This window comes from Phoenix dactylifera, chromosome 5 (assembly GCF_051530095.1).
Source record: "Phoenix dactylifera cultivar Ajwa chromosome 5, Ajwa_hap1_PhDact_Kaust_v1.1, whole genome shotgun sequence".
Lineage (NCBI taxonomy): Eukaryota > Viridiplantae > Streptophyta > Magnoliopsida > Arecales > Arecaceae > Phoenix > Phoenix dactylifera.
In genome coordinates, this window is record NC_143194.1 from 16,215,787 (window position 1) to 16,234,425 (window position 18,639).

The following is an 18,639-nucleotide window of genomic DNA, read 5'->3' on the forward strand; positions in this document are numbered from 1 at the left end:
TGAAAAAGTTATTGTTCATAAATAGGGGTTCAAGGACTTCACATTTGCCAATTGTGTCTGGTATTTTACCAGACAACCTGTTCCCAGAGACGGCAAATATTTTGAGATTTGTCGAGTTGCGGACTTCTTCTGGCAGTGGCCCAGCCAATGAAGACTGACGATTTCTTTAGGTATGTTACCACTGAGATTATTTTTAAAATGGTATCAACTACTTCTAGCTGCTAGAGTTTCCGAGGCTTGGGTGTGGGTCCTCGTAGGCCATCGCCATATAGCTCGCGATCGATCAGCTGAGTTAGGTTGCCAAGGGAGGATGGAATAAAACCTGTAAATCTGTTGTTGTATAAGCCTAAAAGGCGTAACCGCCTAAGCTTTCCAACACCTTCTGAAATGGTGCCCGTTTGGAGATTTTCGAACATTCCTAGCACCTTCAGATTGAACAGGTTTTCCATCCCGAAAGCAATACTCCATGATATTTGGTTAGAACCCCCTAGCATGTTGTCACCCAGACCTAATATTTTTAAATAACTGCAATTTTTCAGATTGGATAGATATTTCAATCTTCCAAGATCAGTAGGCATAAACCTGATAAAATTGTTGTCCGGGAGATCGATGCTCAAAAGTCTCGAGGCATTGAATAGTGAAGTTGGAATTGGTCCTCTCTGGTTTGAACCAAGTAAAAGGTACTGGAGCTCTGGAAGTCTGATGCTAATAGCCTAATACCGGATAGGCTTCCTTGCTGCTGGTTTACTCCAGCAGCCAAAACATGCAAGGATGAGAGATTGTAGTGGGACGCAGGGATGATACCTGAGAGCATATTTTCGTGCAAAGCTAAGAATTCTAGACGTGCAAGACGGCCAAGTTCTTCTGCATGGATGCCTCCCTCCAGATTATTCGTCCGTACAGACAGCATCGACAGATATAAAAGATTACCAAGCCAGTGTGGGATGACTCCTTTGATGTTGTTATCGGAGATATTTAAGCTTGGATATCTTGCTGATCTCATCAGATATCCTCCCCACTAGCTGGTTGCGGCCTAGGCTGAGGACCTGAAGGTCTAAGCAGTCAGTCACAGGTTCGCAGTGATCACTTTTCAAATGAACTGGAGCTCAAACTAGGATAGTGCAGTCGGCGCAAGCAACGGATCTCTGGCGGGATCTCTGTGAGAATAGGCCTAAATAGGCTGAAGCCGGCAACCCAGTCGACTTCAGCCTAGGCCCAAAACAGAGCAGGGGAGCATCCGCTCCTTCTTTCTCAGAGCGGTGAACGCTCCGACTCCGCGGGGAGTTAAGAACGGCCGCCGGCCGTCCCATAATGCCGTTGCCCACGATCGTTGTGGGCAATGCAACCGCCATAACCGTCCAGGAGCCTATAAAACCCCCCATTCCTCTGAGATCACCACCCGAGAACCTTCTCCTCCCTCTTCCTCCAACTCCTCTCTCCTTCTTCTCCTTCTCTAGTGGCCGGCGTGCCACCTCGGCCAAGCACCACCACCCGAGACCTCTCTCTCCCCTGCTCCTCTGTTCCGAGATCCATTTTTTCTCTTTGCCAGAAGCGCCGCCGTCCCTATCCCAAGATTGCCGGATTGACCACCCATGGCTGAGATCCGCCGCCTCCGTTGATCGCCGGTAAGCTTCCTTCCCTTTGCTCTTTGATTTCTAGCCGAACCAAACTGCTCTTCTTCCTCTATTCCGGCCCCAAACCGAGACTGCGCTCGGTCTCTTCCTTCCCACCAGCCACCGCAGCGGCCGTAGGCCGCCACTGCGGTCAGGTGGCCGTCGATCTCCAGCCACCCAGGCCCGGCCGCCACTGAGGCTCTTCCCTCTTCTTTTTTTTCCTTCTTTCCTGTTCTGAGCTTAACGGGATGAAAACCATTTTGTGTCGTGAACGGTCATTTGGGCCCTGTTCAAATCTGGGCCAGTTCGGTGACTTTGGGCATGTTGGGCCATGCCCATTATGGGCTTGTGCCCTTTGTGGGCCGAGTTTGGGCCTGTTGGCGAGTGTCTATTGCTCGCCGATTTCGGGCCCCATTAGGCCGTGTCCATTATGGGTCGAGTTTTGACTATTCACCTTGGGTCTGTTCATCAATTACAAGGCCGTGTCCAATAGTATTTTTGATTTTACTTAGCTCTAAAATTAATAAAGAAGTTAATTATATTTAATGATATTTAAACAGGTGAACGTGATCCGCCTGCCTGAAGTAGGATTTAAAGCGAGAAGAGGTAAGTAACCTAATATTTCAAAATGTGTTTTTTAAGTTATTTGATAAAATAATTATTAATTTTGATATATATTTTATACTTAGTTAAAAGGGTCAAGCATGTTATTATTATGATAGTAATTATTTTAAATTATATTTTGTGTTATATTATGAAATTTAGAAAATATGACTGGGCAACTTATGGAAACTGTTTATATATATATATATATATATATATATATATATATATATATATATATATATAGATATAGATATAGCATGACAATAATCTATTCTGGCCCCGCCCGCCAATGAGGATTATTCGTTGGCCCTGTCGACTTGTATCCATGAGAAACTAGTTTCGACACTGCACCACCGGTGAATATAATAGTGGTATTTGGACACCATTACCACCGGTGGTTAATAATAGTAGATTTTTACACCATTGTCACCGATGGTTAATAATAGTGGATTTGGCACTTTGTGAAACCCATGTCACTGGGTTACATGGTCGTAGCCTATTTTTTTCTTATAAAATAAAAGAATGTATTAGATAGATTTCTCAAAAAGAAAAGAAAATGAATTGGACAATTGAACTTGGTAACTCAAGCAAGTTTAATCCATTTTGGCTCAAAAATATATATATGAAACATTGGTAGTATATTATATAATATATGAAACATTTGAGCATAACATGAAGATGAAATTGATCCAAAAAAACTCGGTTGATTCACCAAAAAACCCCTGATCTATTAAACTCTAAAGTTGCTCAAATATTATCTACTTTAATTCTCAAAAATTTTAGATCAATCGGATCTAACATACCTCAGTTTTTATTTAAATTAACGAGTTGAAATTCTAGTCCGTGGACTGAGGAAGGGTAATGCCAATAAACCTATAATTTTACATGTAAATGCCATATTACAAGTCTTCTCTCTTAGATTTGCATTGTAAGCAGGGGCGGCCCAATGCATTTGGAGGCCTAAGGCGAACTCGCTAAGAGAGGCCTTTTTTTTTTTAAATGATAAAATATTTTAATAAGTGCAAAATGCTTTAAAAATTTATTTAAAATAATGAAGTACTTTTCAGAATTTAAACAAATGAAGAGTAAGGAGAAAAACACAAATAGCCCATATATACAACTAAATATGGTCTTACAAGCCAAAACTCCAAAGCCAACCTAGGTTTTGGATTGGCTCCAAGCAAAACCAAGAAGTTCAACTTTTCAGATTCAGAGCCCTGGATGGAACTTAAAATTGTGTTTATAAATATATTGCAAACCAGACTGAGATGTTCAATGTATGCTACAATTACTAAGTAGTTCTTTATAATGGATGTTTATTAGGAAGCTTCACCAGAAAAAGAAACAAACATGCACTGGGTGATAACTAAAAGCAATAACAAAAGTAACATCGGCACAGCAGGAAATAAGCAAAGAAAACTGTATCTTAATCTGAATATGTGAATGGTACAAAGGAAATGATACATGCTGCATTTAACCTTTTAATGATACTGATACTTCCAAAACAGTAGGACGAAACAATGAATTATGCACACAACCAATATGTTCAACAACAATGTCACAATTACGTGATTTCCTTGTTCAACCAAAACATAGGTTAGAATTAAGCCCAATGACTTTACCTGAATATTATTGCATTGGACTCCGAAGCCTTTTTCCAATCAACATAGATTGGCAATGTTAAGAGATAGTCATTGTTCAATGCATATATCAACAGCAAATCTTGTGCTGATAGTTCTTCAAATTGAGCATCACATAGAAGTTTCATAAAAGACCGTTGGAATTGAGTTGCAACAGCTACAACTCTGCATGTGAAAACCAATTATGAGTTAGGCAAAAACAACAAGCAAACACTAGATGGAGAATGATATGTATTTTACTTTGTAGAGAACTTCAAATCAGGAACAAAAAAATAATACAAGAATCCTATCTAAACGCATTGGACCCTGAAATGCATTGGACCAATGCTATATTGTCTATGAACAAATCACTGCAGCAAATTAACAAACATCTGATGCGCCAACAGTAGATTGCTATATAACAATTCCAAGAGCATGGACCAGCAACAAAAAGCAAGAGATGCAGCCGATCTAACCCATACAGAGAGACCAGAGAGGGAAAGGGAAGTAAAGAAGAAAACAGATAAAAGAAATCAGATAGAACGGCAGGAGAGAAAAGAGAATCAGGGTTTTCTTTTTTATATCTTGCACTTGATCACAGGAAATCAGAAAAAAGAGAAATCAAGACTTACGGGTTACAGCTCTACAAGTTGGGCAGCGACAATAAAATTGGAAGCTTCCCGTAATCCCGTTGGAACTTGGATGCTCTCTGGCCCGGCTTAGAGTTAGTGGCTGGCTAGCTGTGGAGAGATCGAGAGGAGCCGAATGCCTTCTTGTCGTCGGGTTCTTGCCTTCTTGGAGCCGGAGGACGGTCGACCGTGGACCACTGACGAGATCGAGAGGAGCCGACTGCCGAGGAGGATGAGACTTTAGAGCGGAGCCATGGAGGCCAGAGCCTGGAGGTCGGAGGAGCCGAGGAGAGCTGGAGAGGAGATCCGGACTTCGGAGCAGGGGCAGCCCAAGAACTGAAGATTTGAGAAGCCTCAAGCCGTCGACGGTGTCACCATCGAGCCGAGAAGGGAAGGGTCGAGCCATAGAAGAACTGAAGAACTGAAGAAGGCAAGAAGCACTGGAGTCTGGGGGGAGAGGAGAACTGAAGAAGCCGAGAAGGTTCAGCAAAAAAAAAGCACCGGAAGAGAAGGGGTGAGGGAATGTCCGTTGTTTATCATAGCCGTCGCCCGCCTTACCTCACCTCAGCTACCTATAGCCCGTAGCCTATCTGTCGTCGGGGACGCAGTGTAGCGGCGTAGCCAGGCGGTAGCCGGTAGCTTTCGGATGTGAAGCTGTGCAGCGTTAAATAGAAAAAAAAAACTGTGCAGTGGGTGGCAGAGCGGGGCCTTCCTTGGGCCAGGGGCCTTAGGCGACCGCCTCAGTCGCCTAAGGCTCGAGCCGGCCCTGATTGTAAGGGGCTATATCTCCGAATCTAATATATCAAAAACACCGTATAACATCTCTTGCTAGGGGTGGCAATCGGGTCGGGTCAGGCATAAACAGGTCGGGTCAAATACAGGTCGGGTCAGAAAACTATAAATCTGAACCCGACCTGTTTATTAAACGGGTCAGGAATTGCAAACCTGAACCTGACCTGTTTATTAAACAGGTAACCCGACCCGACCCGTTTAACCTGTTTAATAAACAGGTAACCTGTTTACTCAACCCGACCCGACCTGTTTAACCTGTTTGCCCAACCTGACCCGTTTAACCTTTTTAGACCTGTTTAATCTGTCCAACCCAACCTGTTTAACCTGCCCAACCCGACTTGTTTAGACCTGTTTAGACCCGTTTAACCTGTTTAGACCTGTTTAACCTATTTAACCCGTTTAACCTGTTTAACCCGTTTAACCTGTTTAGACCTGTTTAACCTGCCCAACAGTTAAACGGGTTAAACGGTTTAAACGGGTCAGACATCTAAAACCCGTATCCGACCCAATTAATAAACAGGTTAAACGACCCGAATCTGTTTACGACCCGAACCTGTTTAGGCCAAATCCAAACCTGTTTATGGCGGGTCGAACACGGGTCGGGTTGGCGGGTCGGGTCATATTTTGCCACCCCTATCTCTTGCCATGGCTCTGAGATTTGGATGTAATCATTTTTTACCAAGTTGTCAAGAGATTGAGTTTGATTCTTGTTGGAGTCAACAGAATAGATATTGAACAGAAAAGATGGAGATTAATTCCTTATCTCTCTTTTTTTTGTTAATAAAAAATAAAAAATTACTCTGATTGCTTAAAGTATAAACGAGGAAATACATGAAAGTTTAAGTCCTGAAACAATGGAACCTCTTTCTTAGAAGTTTCCTTTTCTTAAAATCTGCCCAACCTGTTGACGGAAGCGCCATTTTACAGGACCCAGCCCACGGTAATCGGCCGTAACTTCTCTTCTCCGCCGCCTGTTTCTTTCTCTCTGTCTCCCGTCAGAAGCCTCCACACAGAGCGATTCAAAATTCCCGGCGCGGTCCATTTTCTGGTTAATGGGGTTTTGATTCAAAACCTCCGGTGGGGTGCATATTCCTTCCAAGCGGTGAGTGGGCGAGAGAGATTTCCTTGTTCCGAGAAATCTAGGGTTTTGATTCCGATGGCTCTGGGCAGTAGGGGCTCTGATCGCCGGAGATGGCTCTGGGCTGCAGGGGCTCTGATCGCCGTCCTCCTCGCGGTGACAGTGAGCTTGAGAAACGTCCCTAAGATCTCTTTCTTTGGGATCACCGAGAAGCCCTTTGAATGCTCGGTAAATTTTTGATCGACTTTTATCTTCTTCCTCAATGCGTTTTAGTTTACGATCTTTGGTTAAAATTAAGAAGTGCTTATCTGATGGATGGTTGGGTTTGCTTGAAATTTTCTTTTCTTTTCGTCTTCTGTTTTTTTTTTCTTTTGATGTTATTGGGAACATATATTTTGTGCAGGATTCGAGGAAGTTCACAGGCATGGTGGAGGACTGTTCCTGTGACTATGAAACTGTTGACTCTCTTAACAAGGAAATGTTGCATCCGATACTTCAAGAACTCGTGACCACTCCATTCTTCCGATATTTTAAGGTAAATTGATCCTTTCTTTTTTAATCCAGCACCACATATGAATAAACACAGGATGATTATGTGCTTAAGTGTGATATACGTTTGGAATTTGTGGTTTGTTGTGTGTTTACGTGCGACATTTTGTCAAATTCACGATTTGGCTGCGATAATGTGTCAGCTGAAGCATTTTTATGCAATAATAGAGATCCATGATTAAGTGTATCAATCTTTGATCACGCTGAGCATTACATTATAATTTGTTCTGTACAATAAAGAAAAAAGCTATTACTCGGTTATGGTCCGGCCGATGTAAGGTCCTAGGAGGGACAACTGGTGACAGAGCTAAACTTTGTTATCACACTGTCATGATGTGACCTGGCTCATAGATTCTTGTACTTTTGGCTAGTTCAAAGAGTTCTGTTATGTAGGCTGGTTCCAAAGTCATTCTTCTTGTGAACTAATGAAAAAAGACATTTGGTGAAACTAATCAATTGGCAAGAACATTTCCTTTTCCATTTGCAACCAGTGACTGATTTCTCCTCTATTGGATCATCCGCATCTTATTTGTAATTGACTCCAAGGTTGACACCTCCAAGAGGTTCAACTTACTTTGTTAGTCAGTGTCAACCAAGTGAAGAAATAATATTGTTGTCTATTGATTCTATAAATCCCCACTAATTTGACTATTGAATCAATAACCCTTATTTCCAAATCCTTTTTCTCTACCTGAAAAAAAGAGTCAAATGTTACGGGAATGATCTTTACGCATCAATTCTTAAATATCCAGTTTGTCGCTATGTAACATCTAAGTAAACATTTTGATGTCCTCGGAATTCAAATTGAAATGTTTACGGTCCTGAAGGATTGAAAAGCGAAAACACTGCACCACTTAATCAAAATCAACAAGGTGTTACCTGGATGACTTTGGTATAGCCCCAGCTGTCTAGGATCTCTAGTTTGGATGATTCTGTTGATGAATAAATCCTTTGGGAATTGTAAAATGACCCATCAATGGGAGTTATTGCTATTTCAGGCTAGTTGACTTTAAAACTACCAAAGTAGGTGAGTTAGCATCAGAGGTTGGTGATGAGATATTCAATTCTAGCAGATGCCTTCGTTGCCAGGTCAGCATATCCTTAATCTTCTCTAGCATGCCTTCCTTTCTAGTGATATGATCCTTTAATCTCTTCCTGGTGGCTTCTGAATGAGAATCCATGTCTTCAAGGTCTGCTTCCATTGTGTCTACACTTGTTTAATTCTAGCCACCTCAAAGTGCCATCTCATATGATGTAACCCCCATCGACATTAGGAATATCACAAAATTAACAGCAAAGAAATTTGACTGAGATCTGAATTTAGGTATGAATTCTTCACAATTTTGAAGCTTCCTTTTAGTTGCTCATACAAACAACCTCAGTTTTGATGTCAGATCTTGTTTAATTCTAGTCACCTTGAAGTGCCATCTCATATGATGTAACCCCAGTCGACATTAGGGATATGACAAAAGTAACAGCAAATAAATTTGACTGAGATCTGAATTTAGGTATGAATTCTTCCCAATTTTGAAGCTTCTTTTTAGTTGCTGATACAAACAACCTCAGTTTTGATGTCAGATCTGATCATCAACAGCTATTCGTTGCTTAACAGCAGTGTTTAAGCAAAGAAATGAGAGAGAACAGGGCAGAGGTGACTGGTAGAGAGGAAAGCATGTAAGAAGAATTCACGAAGAAGATAGGGAAAAGAAAGAATCACTACAGCCACTTTTATTCATAACAAAATCTAAATAATAATTCCAAAGACTGCATTAGGTCTCTATTTATAACAATAAAGCATGACCTGACATAAAATCGTCCACGCTACCCTAAATGCTTTTGGTTACTGTTCATACTGCAACAGTTCCATGGCTTGATAAGTCCCTTGATAATGCTCGAGATCTTTTAACCTCTGCCCTTTACTCAATAATATCAGTATACAACTTTAGACATCCCAAATCACATATAAAATGAAATAAAATGACATAATTAAGACTAGAACTAAATCTTCTAGCTTTCCAGATGATCTACACTCCTACAATGCATCATCAGAATACCAACTTGGCATAGTTCTATTAGTTTAATATTTCACACTTTTTGTGGCTTAGAAAGGTGGGAAAAGATGGTTACAAGGAAGTTGAGATAAGAAGATTACTCTGGCAAATTACGTAGGGAGAAAGGAGAAAAGAATGAAAAGTTTTTATAAGGGAAAAGGGAACTTAAATGCAGATATCTCATGCTTTGACAATGGGTCTGGTGGAAGGGTTGAGATTAAAAAAGAAGATACTGAAGGATTTAATGCAGTGAAATAGAGGCTTATAAGATGGGTTTGTCATTAAGAAGTTCCAAAGTATAATATAGGACTGAATGGGATTGTTAAATCTCACTTTAGGATAGCTTCTATGAATGCGAAAAGGATCCAATGCTGTTGAAGAAAAGCAAGCCTAGAGATCAGGAGAAAAGCTCTACAGGGTGATCTTTGTATGGATATGTGCACAATGAAACTAAACAAGGCTGAATACAGAAAACTGTTTCTCCCCCTCCCCCGCCTCCTTTTTGGAAAGAAGATGCTAGGTAAAAAGGTAAAATAGTGAATAGAAAAGACAGAAACAAAGAAATATAGATGGCCTCCCTTTTCAAAGATTAGGAAGGACCAGTTTAGTGTAAAATTTGAATCCTTATATCTCATACCAAATCAGAAGCGAGGTGAGACTGAAGCTAAGCATGCTAAAACAATTAGTATTTGATTGGATGGTGTATTGCCCGGATCAAGGTTTTAAATACTAGTTGGATGGCAGAGCATCCCACCTCCCTGAATGTCAGGATGGGATAAGTCAAGAAATAGACTGGGAATGAGACATCCACTGCCTCGTGTGTTGGTATGTGGGTTGTCCCATTCCACCGGAAAAGTGGACAGCCCTGTCCAGCAAATATTTAAAACCTTGGCCCAGATTCTTCTCCCAACTCATCTGATCATTAATCTTTAATTTCTCACAAATGGTCCTTTGCTGATGCAACTGATAGTGATTTTGGTCACCTCATGGTTTTTATCTGCTCTGAGCCCTTATTGGCCATCGATCTTCTTATTCCTCTTCTTGGAAACTCTGGCATCAAGAGTTACCTTTGAAAAAAGTCCTGGCAAAGAGAGAAGCAGGTAAGTTTAGGCATAGGGCATTGCATGCATTTTCCAGAAACAAACTATAACTGAAGAGCCAAATTACCTCAAGAAACCAACGTCCTCGCACCTTGCAAGATTAACAAACTTCACAGTGACCGTGAACAATAGAATAATCTAGTGAATATCTTGTCAGTTTAAGTTTGTCAGTAATGGTGCACAATAAAGCTATATGGAGCATTGCTAGGAATTACATGGAGACATCTTCTGGTTTTGCTCTACATTTCCCTAGTTGCCTTCTCCTTCTTCTCTGAAGTTGTCCTCTATGCAAGTTCTTTGTATATTGTATCTGCCTCATTCTTGTGTCAAGATATTAGAACTTTTGGCCTGTTTTGAATGTGCACAAAATATTGTCCACTTAGGAAGTTGCATTTTTGTACTCTATGAGGTAAAACTCTCTCTCTCACTCACTTTATTCTCTGTTTGTTGGTGTGATAAAATAATTCTACATTGTCTTAGTTTTATATACTAAATATTGGAGATAAACTTATTTTTCCAGATGTATATACTTTAATGGTTGACTATCAAATCATAAATTCCTAATAATTTCAGGTGATTAAACAGTTACTCTGACCTGTGCTCAATAATAATTAGGTTACCATTTGTGTACGAAAAGAACTAACTTTTTTATTTGGTTGTGCTAAAACATATCAAGACTTAACAGAAAGCATGACATTAAGATCTTTTAGAAATATCCGAGTATTCTGCAGTTATGGCCTCCAATATCAACTTGTGACATCATTTAAAACGATCGAAATAGTTATGACCTGTCTGAAACATGATACTTGATTATTTTCTTTTTCTTATGTATGTATGTATGTATTGTTTTATAATGCTCTTTCCTTGTTATGCTGCTATGCTGCAACTGTAGCATGTTACCCCACTTGGAAATCTTATATATTTGCTTTTCATCTTTGAATAAAGTGTTGGATTTTTACTTTGATAGGTTAAATTGTGGTGTGACTGTCCATTCTGGCCTGATGATGGGATGTGCCAACTTCGAGATTGCACTGTTTGTGAGTGTCCAGAAAGTGAATTTCCAGCACCATTTAAGAAGCCTTCTGGTGGGCTTCCCACTGATGATATGATTTGTCAGGAGGGGAAACCACAGGCTGCTGTGGACAGGACACTTGATACTAGAGCATTCAGAGGGTGGATTGAAATTGACAATCCATGGACATATGATGATGAAACCGATAATGGTAATTTTGGTTTCTGATAACTTTTGTGTTTCCTTTTGTTTTAAATGTTGTTATTGCATATTTCTGAGTTTCTAAAGAGTAACTCATGGTTTGTTTTATTTTGCAGCCGAGATGACATATGTGAATTTACAACTAAACCCTGAACGCTACACTGGTTATACAGGTTCCTCAGCTAGGAGGATATGGGATGCTGTTTACAAAGAAAATTGTCCAAAATGTTAGTTCTATGCACATTATACATTCTTAGTTATCTAGATATTTTTTTTATGGTTCTTTTGGTTGTGGTCAAATGCTAGTTATTAATCAAGTTTTATGTTTTTTTAGTAGTTTAATTTTCAGTAGATTTTTTTCCCTTTTTGCTGTTTAGAAAGAAAACTTTCCAAAATGTTAGTTCTGTGTGAATTACATATTCTTAGTTGTCTAGGCATTTTTTATAACAGTGGTTTTGGTTGAGCTTGAAATGCTAGTTAATAATCAATTTTAATGCTTTTTTCCTAACAAGTTTAATTTTCAATAGATTTTTTCATTTTTTCCTTATCTGCCATTGATAAGTTCGTGGAGTCAGAGGTCATGTTACCACTTAAGACACAAATGATACTATTAGATAAACATTGGAACACATAAATGAGAAAACTCTCTTTCTCTCTGTGTGTGTGTGTCTCGCTCTCTTTTATGAAGCATCATATGAGAAAACTTGATTGTTTATAGGCATACTTATGCAAATACTGTTAATTATCTGACAGTTTTGAAATCAGTTGGTTTAGAAGCTCCAGAACATCATCATAACTATATCTGAAGAACATATTTAGTTTAAGTATTGTTAGGCAATATTCTAGTCATTGGGTGTGACATCTTAAACGCATCTTACTCTTCTTCTTTCATACTTTGACTTTTTTCTGAGTACTATATCTTCAAGGGCTCCAAAGATAGGTGAGGGTTCAAGGAGGATGGTGATTTAACCTCTCCCACTTATGTTGCAATAAAGATTGAAAGCAATGGACTTGAATTGATTGGACCTGCTAACAGACAAAAAGAGTAGAAATTTGTTGCTAAAGCTCTAAACAATGAATGTCATAATTAGTGTGAAGGATGTGGATGCTTGAATTTGATTACCACTTTAAGCTGATGTCTCTGAAAGTCTCCCAATCGGCATTTTTTTCTCCTTGGAAATCTAAGGATGGTTTGGGTCACTAAACTTCATTATCGTTGATTTTCTTCTTTTTTTCATATAAAAAAATGGCTTGTTGGCTAGGTAATTGTTTGTTATCCCAGCTGATCACCTTCTTCTGTTTCTTTATTTTATCATTGCTGCTTACTACAAGCAATAATATATTTTCTAGACATGGGATGTCCTGTTACATGTTTACCTTGGTTTACTGGGTCTGTCTTTACTTTGTAAGTCTAGCCTATGTAATGATGATATTTACCCCACTTCCCCTTATCCCCCTACCTCCCGTCACCCCCCTTACTTTTTACCTCTTTTTGTTCCTGTAACGATCAAACTCTTCTGTCCAGACTCTAAATGTCATCACTTATTATAAGTAAACTATAAATGATGTGTATCTATGAGTCAAAAGTATAAATTCTTTTATTCATGTATACTCTCTTAGTCTGCTTGCTTGCCGGGAATATGAAAGAAGTGAAATTAAATAGGTCTATATCTTAGTAGGGTAGGCATAACTATCTGCAGACCTATGAATACCAAGCCCGGTTATCATTTTCCTTACCTTTCCTTTAGTTTCTCATGATAGAATCTCAGGTCCATGCATATGTATGAACAATTATGCACAAGCAAACATATGCATAAGCTTAGATACACACAAAATCTGAAGCCCATTGTTCAGTGTGGTAGGTTGTGCGAATTGTGCTAATCGATGTGATATATACCCTTTTCTCTTCATGGCCTTAACTCTTCTACTCATATTTCCGGTCGTATAACATTATGAAATGTGAATGAAAATGTGTTGAATGACTAGTAGATAACTGTATTGGTCTGAGCTGTCATTTAGTTCTAAGCTTGGTCTTTTTCAGATCCTTCAGAAGAACTTTGCCAGGAGAAAAGAGTGTTATACAAGTTGATTTCAGGATTGCATTCCTCAATTTCAGTTCACATAGCTTCTGATTATCTCATTGATGAATCCAACAACTTGGTATTTTCCGCACACTTTGAAAAATTAATTTCAGAAATCTGTTTGTTTTAGAAAAATGCTGTTGTTAATAAGTCTCTGACATCCATTTTTCTCAACGGTTTCAGTGGGGCCAAAATCTTGAATTATTGTATGATCGCGTGTTAAGACATCCAGATCGTGTTAGAAATCTCTACTTTACATTTCTCTTTGTTCTGCGAGCAGTGACAAAGGTATTTTCTTTTAACCCTACAGATATTTCTAGATTTGATATTTCCATGTGATTAATGCCTTAATAAAGTTATATTCTAGGAAAGTAGGGTAGTTTTGTTCTCCCATTTTCTGTTTTCCATGTCACTCTCAATGCAAATGACATAATATTGAACATGTTGCTTACACATTTGGATATCTCACATATAAGTTCTGACAAATTCTATAACTTAACCATAAAAAAATTCACTTATAGCATGGAAAATGCCCGGTTCTTCTGAGACAACTTTCTGATATTTTTTTTCTTTTGCAGTCTTGTGTCCTAATGTCATATCAATGCCATGTTCAAGCATCGGGTATCGGTACCTAAGAAAGGTTCCATTATTCTAAATTATAGTCCTTGTGGGGTTCTAGTTCAAAGTGAGGAAAGAATATATTATTAACGGGTTTGGTTGGTGGAGCATCAAGATCAATGTCTCTTTCTTGAATTCATAGAGGTAGTTTCTGAAAGGATTATTTAGAGGGACAATGAATTTATGAGAGCCTGGGTTAGAAAGTATTTATTAAGATGTGTTTTTCTTGGTACTCAAGAGGAAGAAGAATGCAACAGGTGGTCTTGGTCTGGGTTTTGCAGTAAAATCTTAAATTTTTAATTGGACAGTCATAAATTTTTCTTGATTGCTAATATTAACCTCTAAAACTGCTCAAAGAGACTGAGTTTAAATTATTAGCTACTACAAAGATTTAACTCTTGATAATCTTCTTTTAAAGGGGTGCATTGTTGGACCTCCTTTTGACATTCAGGACAGATGCAATGTCCATCACCATTATTTTGGATGAGATTGTAGAATCTCTGGTTGTGGGTCCATAAATTAGGGAGATAAAGGGTTTTTCACAGACCCATTTTTATGTTAAGCTTCAGCTGGAAGATGGGTTTTACTATGAGTTAGATGTCTTGGCTTATGTTTCCTTAACTGCCTTGTGGTAAAAGAGTAAGAATGTTTTTGAGAAGAGGTAATGATGGTCTAACTATGTTAACTATTTTTTATTGGCACCAGTACATCTTCTCCTAGAAAGCTTTAAATTTTATCTTGATTTAGTTTCCTCCTTTATGGTTTAGGTTTAGTTGGCACTTGGGACTGCTTGATCCATTGGAACATCTGGATTCTGTAAATATCTAGCATCTATGTGAATGATTGTATCATTTGGATTCTTTCTTGTCTATGGATAATTGAATTTTGAACTAATATGGAGTGCTTTGATATATGTAGAAGGAAAGAGGGGTAGAGGGAGACTAGAAATCGCATAGGATGAAGTAGTAAGGAAGAACTTGATATCTCTACATCTTTCAGAAAGTTGGCCCTAAGCAGAGCAGAATGGAGGAAAAGGACTTATGTAGCCGGCCCCAACTAGTTTGGGATTAAGGCTTAGTTGAGTTGGGTTTTTCTTGTACTGTTTATATAGTTATGAGAAGGAATTGCCATTCACAGAATTGATAATGATGATTAGATCAAATTATGGGCTGTTGACATGAAAAAGAGGAGTAGCAGCTTACAGCATTAGCAGTTGAGATTATATGCTTGTATAGTCAGGATCGAGTGGAATGATAAGAATAGACACCCAGAATGCATAACATGGATTATTTGAGCAAGTTCACTGGGGACATCAAGTGGACAAAAATTGAGCAGTCGAGCTGTCGGTTCACTGAACGTGCAAGTGATGATCTGATGTGGATGACTTAGTGGAGTCTTGTGCTTAGACTAAAGAAATATATAGACAATTGAATTCGAGAAGGGAAGGCACAGGGAGAGGGAGAGTGGGAGGGGGGGGGGGTGAGGAGGAGGAGAAGAAGGTATTACTCTATTGCTATATGAGATGGTTATTGAATTCTTATATTTTTTATATTATTATTTCATATTAGTCACATGAAAAGAAGCCGGATTCTTTTTCTTTATAAATTGCAGATACATGACAAAGTTCGTGTTTGTGCTGGAAGGCTGTGCATTTCTTTGCTACATGGTCCAATAATATGTTCTAATGCATGGTCCCTTTCTTAATTCAAGAAAGAAAAACTAGTTTAAATGCAAATCTGTAAACCCATCCTTTAACTCGATCTAATATCTTCGCTTGCATATGGAATTCTTCAATCATGCTCATCCACTCGGATCTATAGATTAGAAGTTTATACTCTTCCTCAATATGCATGTGTCATATGCTTATGTGCAGCTGCTTTTCTGTGGTCTGTACATGTACCTGCATATGCACATAAAAAAATATGCTTAGGTATAATCATTAAAAAGATCAATGCGGGCATCCAAAATAACAAACATCTACTTTTGGAAGGAAGGAGATGATTCAGTATTACATGCACATCCTAAATAGATGTGCAAACAAAAAGTTCTCTGTTTATCAATTCATATCTGCCCTTCTATGTGGGTGTTATGTATTCATCATATTTCTTTGTAAAACTGCATTTTCACATGCATGCACCTCAAGAAAATTTATTTTTATTAACGTAGTTCTTATGATGGATCTGCTTGTGCAACAGTTGGTTTGTGGTTCTGTTGGTTTCTGTATTTCGGTAACTCTTCTCCTTGGTGAGTTTTAGGCTGCAGATTACTTGGAACAGGCTGACTATGACACTGGCAACCCTGAGGAGGACCTGAAGACACAATCATTGGTAAGACAGCTACTCTATAATCAAAAGTTACAGTCTGCTTGTCCTCTACCATTCGATGAAGCCAGGCTTTGGCAAGGTGAAAATGGGCCAGAGCTGAAACAGCAGATTCAGAAGCAATTTAAAAACATCAGGTATATTTCACAAAGTTGACATGCTATATGAACCTACAGACCTAGAAATTAACCAATTTCATATGTTGTGCCTATTGCAGTGCCATTATGGACTGCGTTGGATGTGAAAAGTGCCGCTTGTGGGGCAAGCTTCAAGTCCTTGGTCTTGCTACATCGTTAAAGATCCTTTTTTCTGTTGATGGAAAAAACCGCATATATCAGCCTGTATGTTACTTTCTTCATTAACCTTTTACACTCAGCAAGAGCATATTAATATTACTTCTCCATTGAAATTAAACTAGGTTCAATATTGTCTTAAAAAGTGCTTCTGTGAATTAAAGGCAAAAGGGGACTTCTCTAAAAAAATAAGTGTTTGGTAACATTATCTAAAAAGTGCCTCCATTAGAAGAAAAGTCTAGAAAGCACTTTTAGGAGAAGCTAGAAAACCTTGCTTCTTCCTTCCCTTCTTTCTAAAGCAGAAGCAACAGTAAGCACACCCTGAATGGATAGTCCTGGCACCGTTTGGTCCTACCAGACAAGTAATAAATCGAATGAAATATCGACATCAGGAGTTTCATTTTTCATTATCATGTCATTACATGTGTATACATATTTGCATTCAATTAGTTACTATTACCTTTGAAATCCTCTGACTGGTACAGGCTAAAACTTTGCCTTCCTTCCCCTGAGAAATTAAACATTATGCTGATCTTATAACCTGTTGCACCATATAGACAATGCGTGGAGAAATCCCTTTCTCATTTTCCCATACTCCATTACAAGCTATTCCTTTTAAAGAATTTATTAAGGTCATCTATAGTTTAAGCTAGCCCTTGAGAACCATCTTCATGCTTTGACCATATGGTCTAAGATGTTGGTAAATTTTCATTAGGTGCTGAGGGGGCATTATGGGTTGTTGTGTGGGTTATCTTTCTTTGTACATCAATAATCATATTTTTCTCAACTCATTAAAAAGTATGTAGTATCTAGTGACCAGGAAACTACATTTATAATGTTTGCCTCTTTTAGACACACGAGAAAATTTGTGCCAGTATACTTTTATTATATAAATGGTAATTTAAATAAACTTATCTGTTGAAGAAAATTAATGAGGAAACAGAATGAAACAAATGAAAATGCAGTTGATGAGTAAACATATTTAAAGAGGAATTTATATATATGGAGTCACAAATATATATCCCTTTCTAAAATCTAGCATTCATTGCTATGGGTAAAACTATTTCTTCTCATTTAGAAAAATGTTTGGTATTGTATAATACATTCCAGTTAATCTATCTATTCCTCATATGCATTCTTCGAGGAAGTTCTTTTTTGTGAAAGTTATAATGGGCTTCCTGGTGAAATTTCAGCTTCAGCTGCAACGAAATGAAGTCATCTCTCTACTGAACCTTCTCAATAGGCTTTCGGAGTCTGTAAAATTCGTTCATGAGGAAGGGCCTTCTGCTGAGAAACTATTTGAGGGACGAATGTCTTCACCTACAGGGAAGAATACCTTTTTGCAATGATGGTTTTTTTGCAATTACAATGTGGTGAGCCTTCTTAACACGCTCAAACTTATGCAAGCGAACTTTTTTGTGTTACGACTCTTAACAGAACGTGCATTTTGAATTGCCAGATTTTTGATGCTGTGTGAGGAAAGAAGCAACTGTAGTACCTTTTCCTTTGGAGTATACTGTATGCATCATGATGGTCTATTTATAGGGAGCACCCTGTGAAAAAATGTTCTGAGGAGGTACAGAAATTGGGAGCTGAAGGTCTCCCTTTTGAATTGAAAATTAAACAGAATTATTGAATATATAGCATCAAAGATTGCATTCAATTGAAATCTGGCCATTGCAATCAGTCGCAAAGCATCAACGTTGATAATTTAGTTATGTGACGGTAAAACCCTCTCTCCAAGTCGTCCTCGCTTTTTAATCAGCCTATATGTTCAACAGGCAGACATGATTTATAAGCATCAGGTCGATGCCCTGCAATCGATGTTTTGCATGATTCAGAAGAATTAGTTTCATGGATTTATGTTAGAGGGAGTTTAATTAGATTGGTAGTCGTACAGGTAGGGAGATTAGTGTAAAAATTTTCGGAGTGTTCGTCAATGGGATATCATTAGGCTTCAATTTTTATACTCGTCTTTGTTTAGAGTCATTTGAGTAAGGGAGTCGAGCCTGGCAAGCGCCCACCTCAATCTGATCCGGAGCCACTGCCACTTGCCTACGTTTGAAAAAAGAACTA

The 18,639-nt window shown here is 38.6% G+C and overlaps 1 protein-coding gene across 1 annotated transcript; it reads left to right on the plus strand.

Annotated features, from left to right (window-relative positions):
* The first annotated feature begins 6,099 nt into the window (after nucleotides 1-6,099).
* LOC103697814 (endoplasmic reticulum oxidoreductin-1-like) lies at nucleotides 6,100-18,226 on the plus strand. The gene is made up of 10 exons (XM_008779752.5): nucleotides 6,100-6,565; nucleotides 6,741-6,872; nucleotides 11,005-11,260; nucleotides 11,367-11,477; nucleotides 13,292-13,410; nucleotides 13,515-13,619; nucleotides 16,205-16,407; nucleotides 16,488-16,611; nucleotides 17,757-17,936; nucleotides 18,023-18,226. Exons 1-9 carry the CDS (start codon nucleotides 6,416-6,418, stop codon nucleotides 17,910-17,912), a joined length of 1,356 nt encoding a protein of 451 aa, XP_008777974.3. The 5' UTR covers nucleotides 6,100-6,415; the 3' UTR covers nucleotides 17,913-17,936; nucleotides 18,023-18,226.
* The last annotated feature ends 413 nt before the right edge of the window (nucleotides 18,227-18,639 follow it).

Coding starts and splice junctions, on each gene's coding strand:
- LOC103697814 (XM_008779752.5), top strand. CDS start 6,416: ATGGCTCTGGGCAGTAGGGGCTCTGATCGCCGGAGATGGCTCTGGGCT. Junction 6,566..6,740: donor AGAAGCCCTTTGAATGCTCG/GTAAATTTTTGA, acceptor TATTTTGTGCAG/GATTCGAGGAAGTTCACAGG. Junction 13,411..13,514: donor TTGATGAATCCAACAACTTG/GTATTTTCCGCA, acceptor CAACGGTTTCAG/TGGGGCCAAAATCTTGAATT.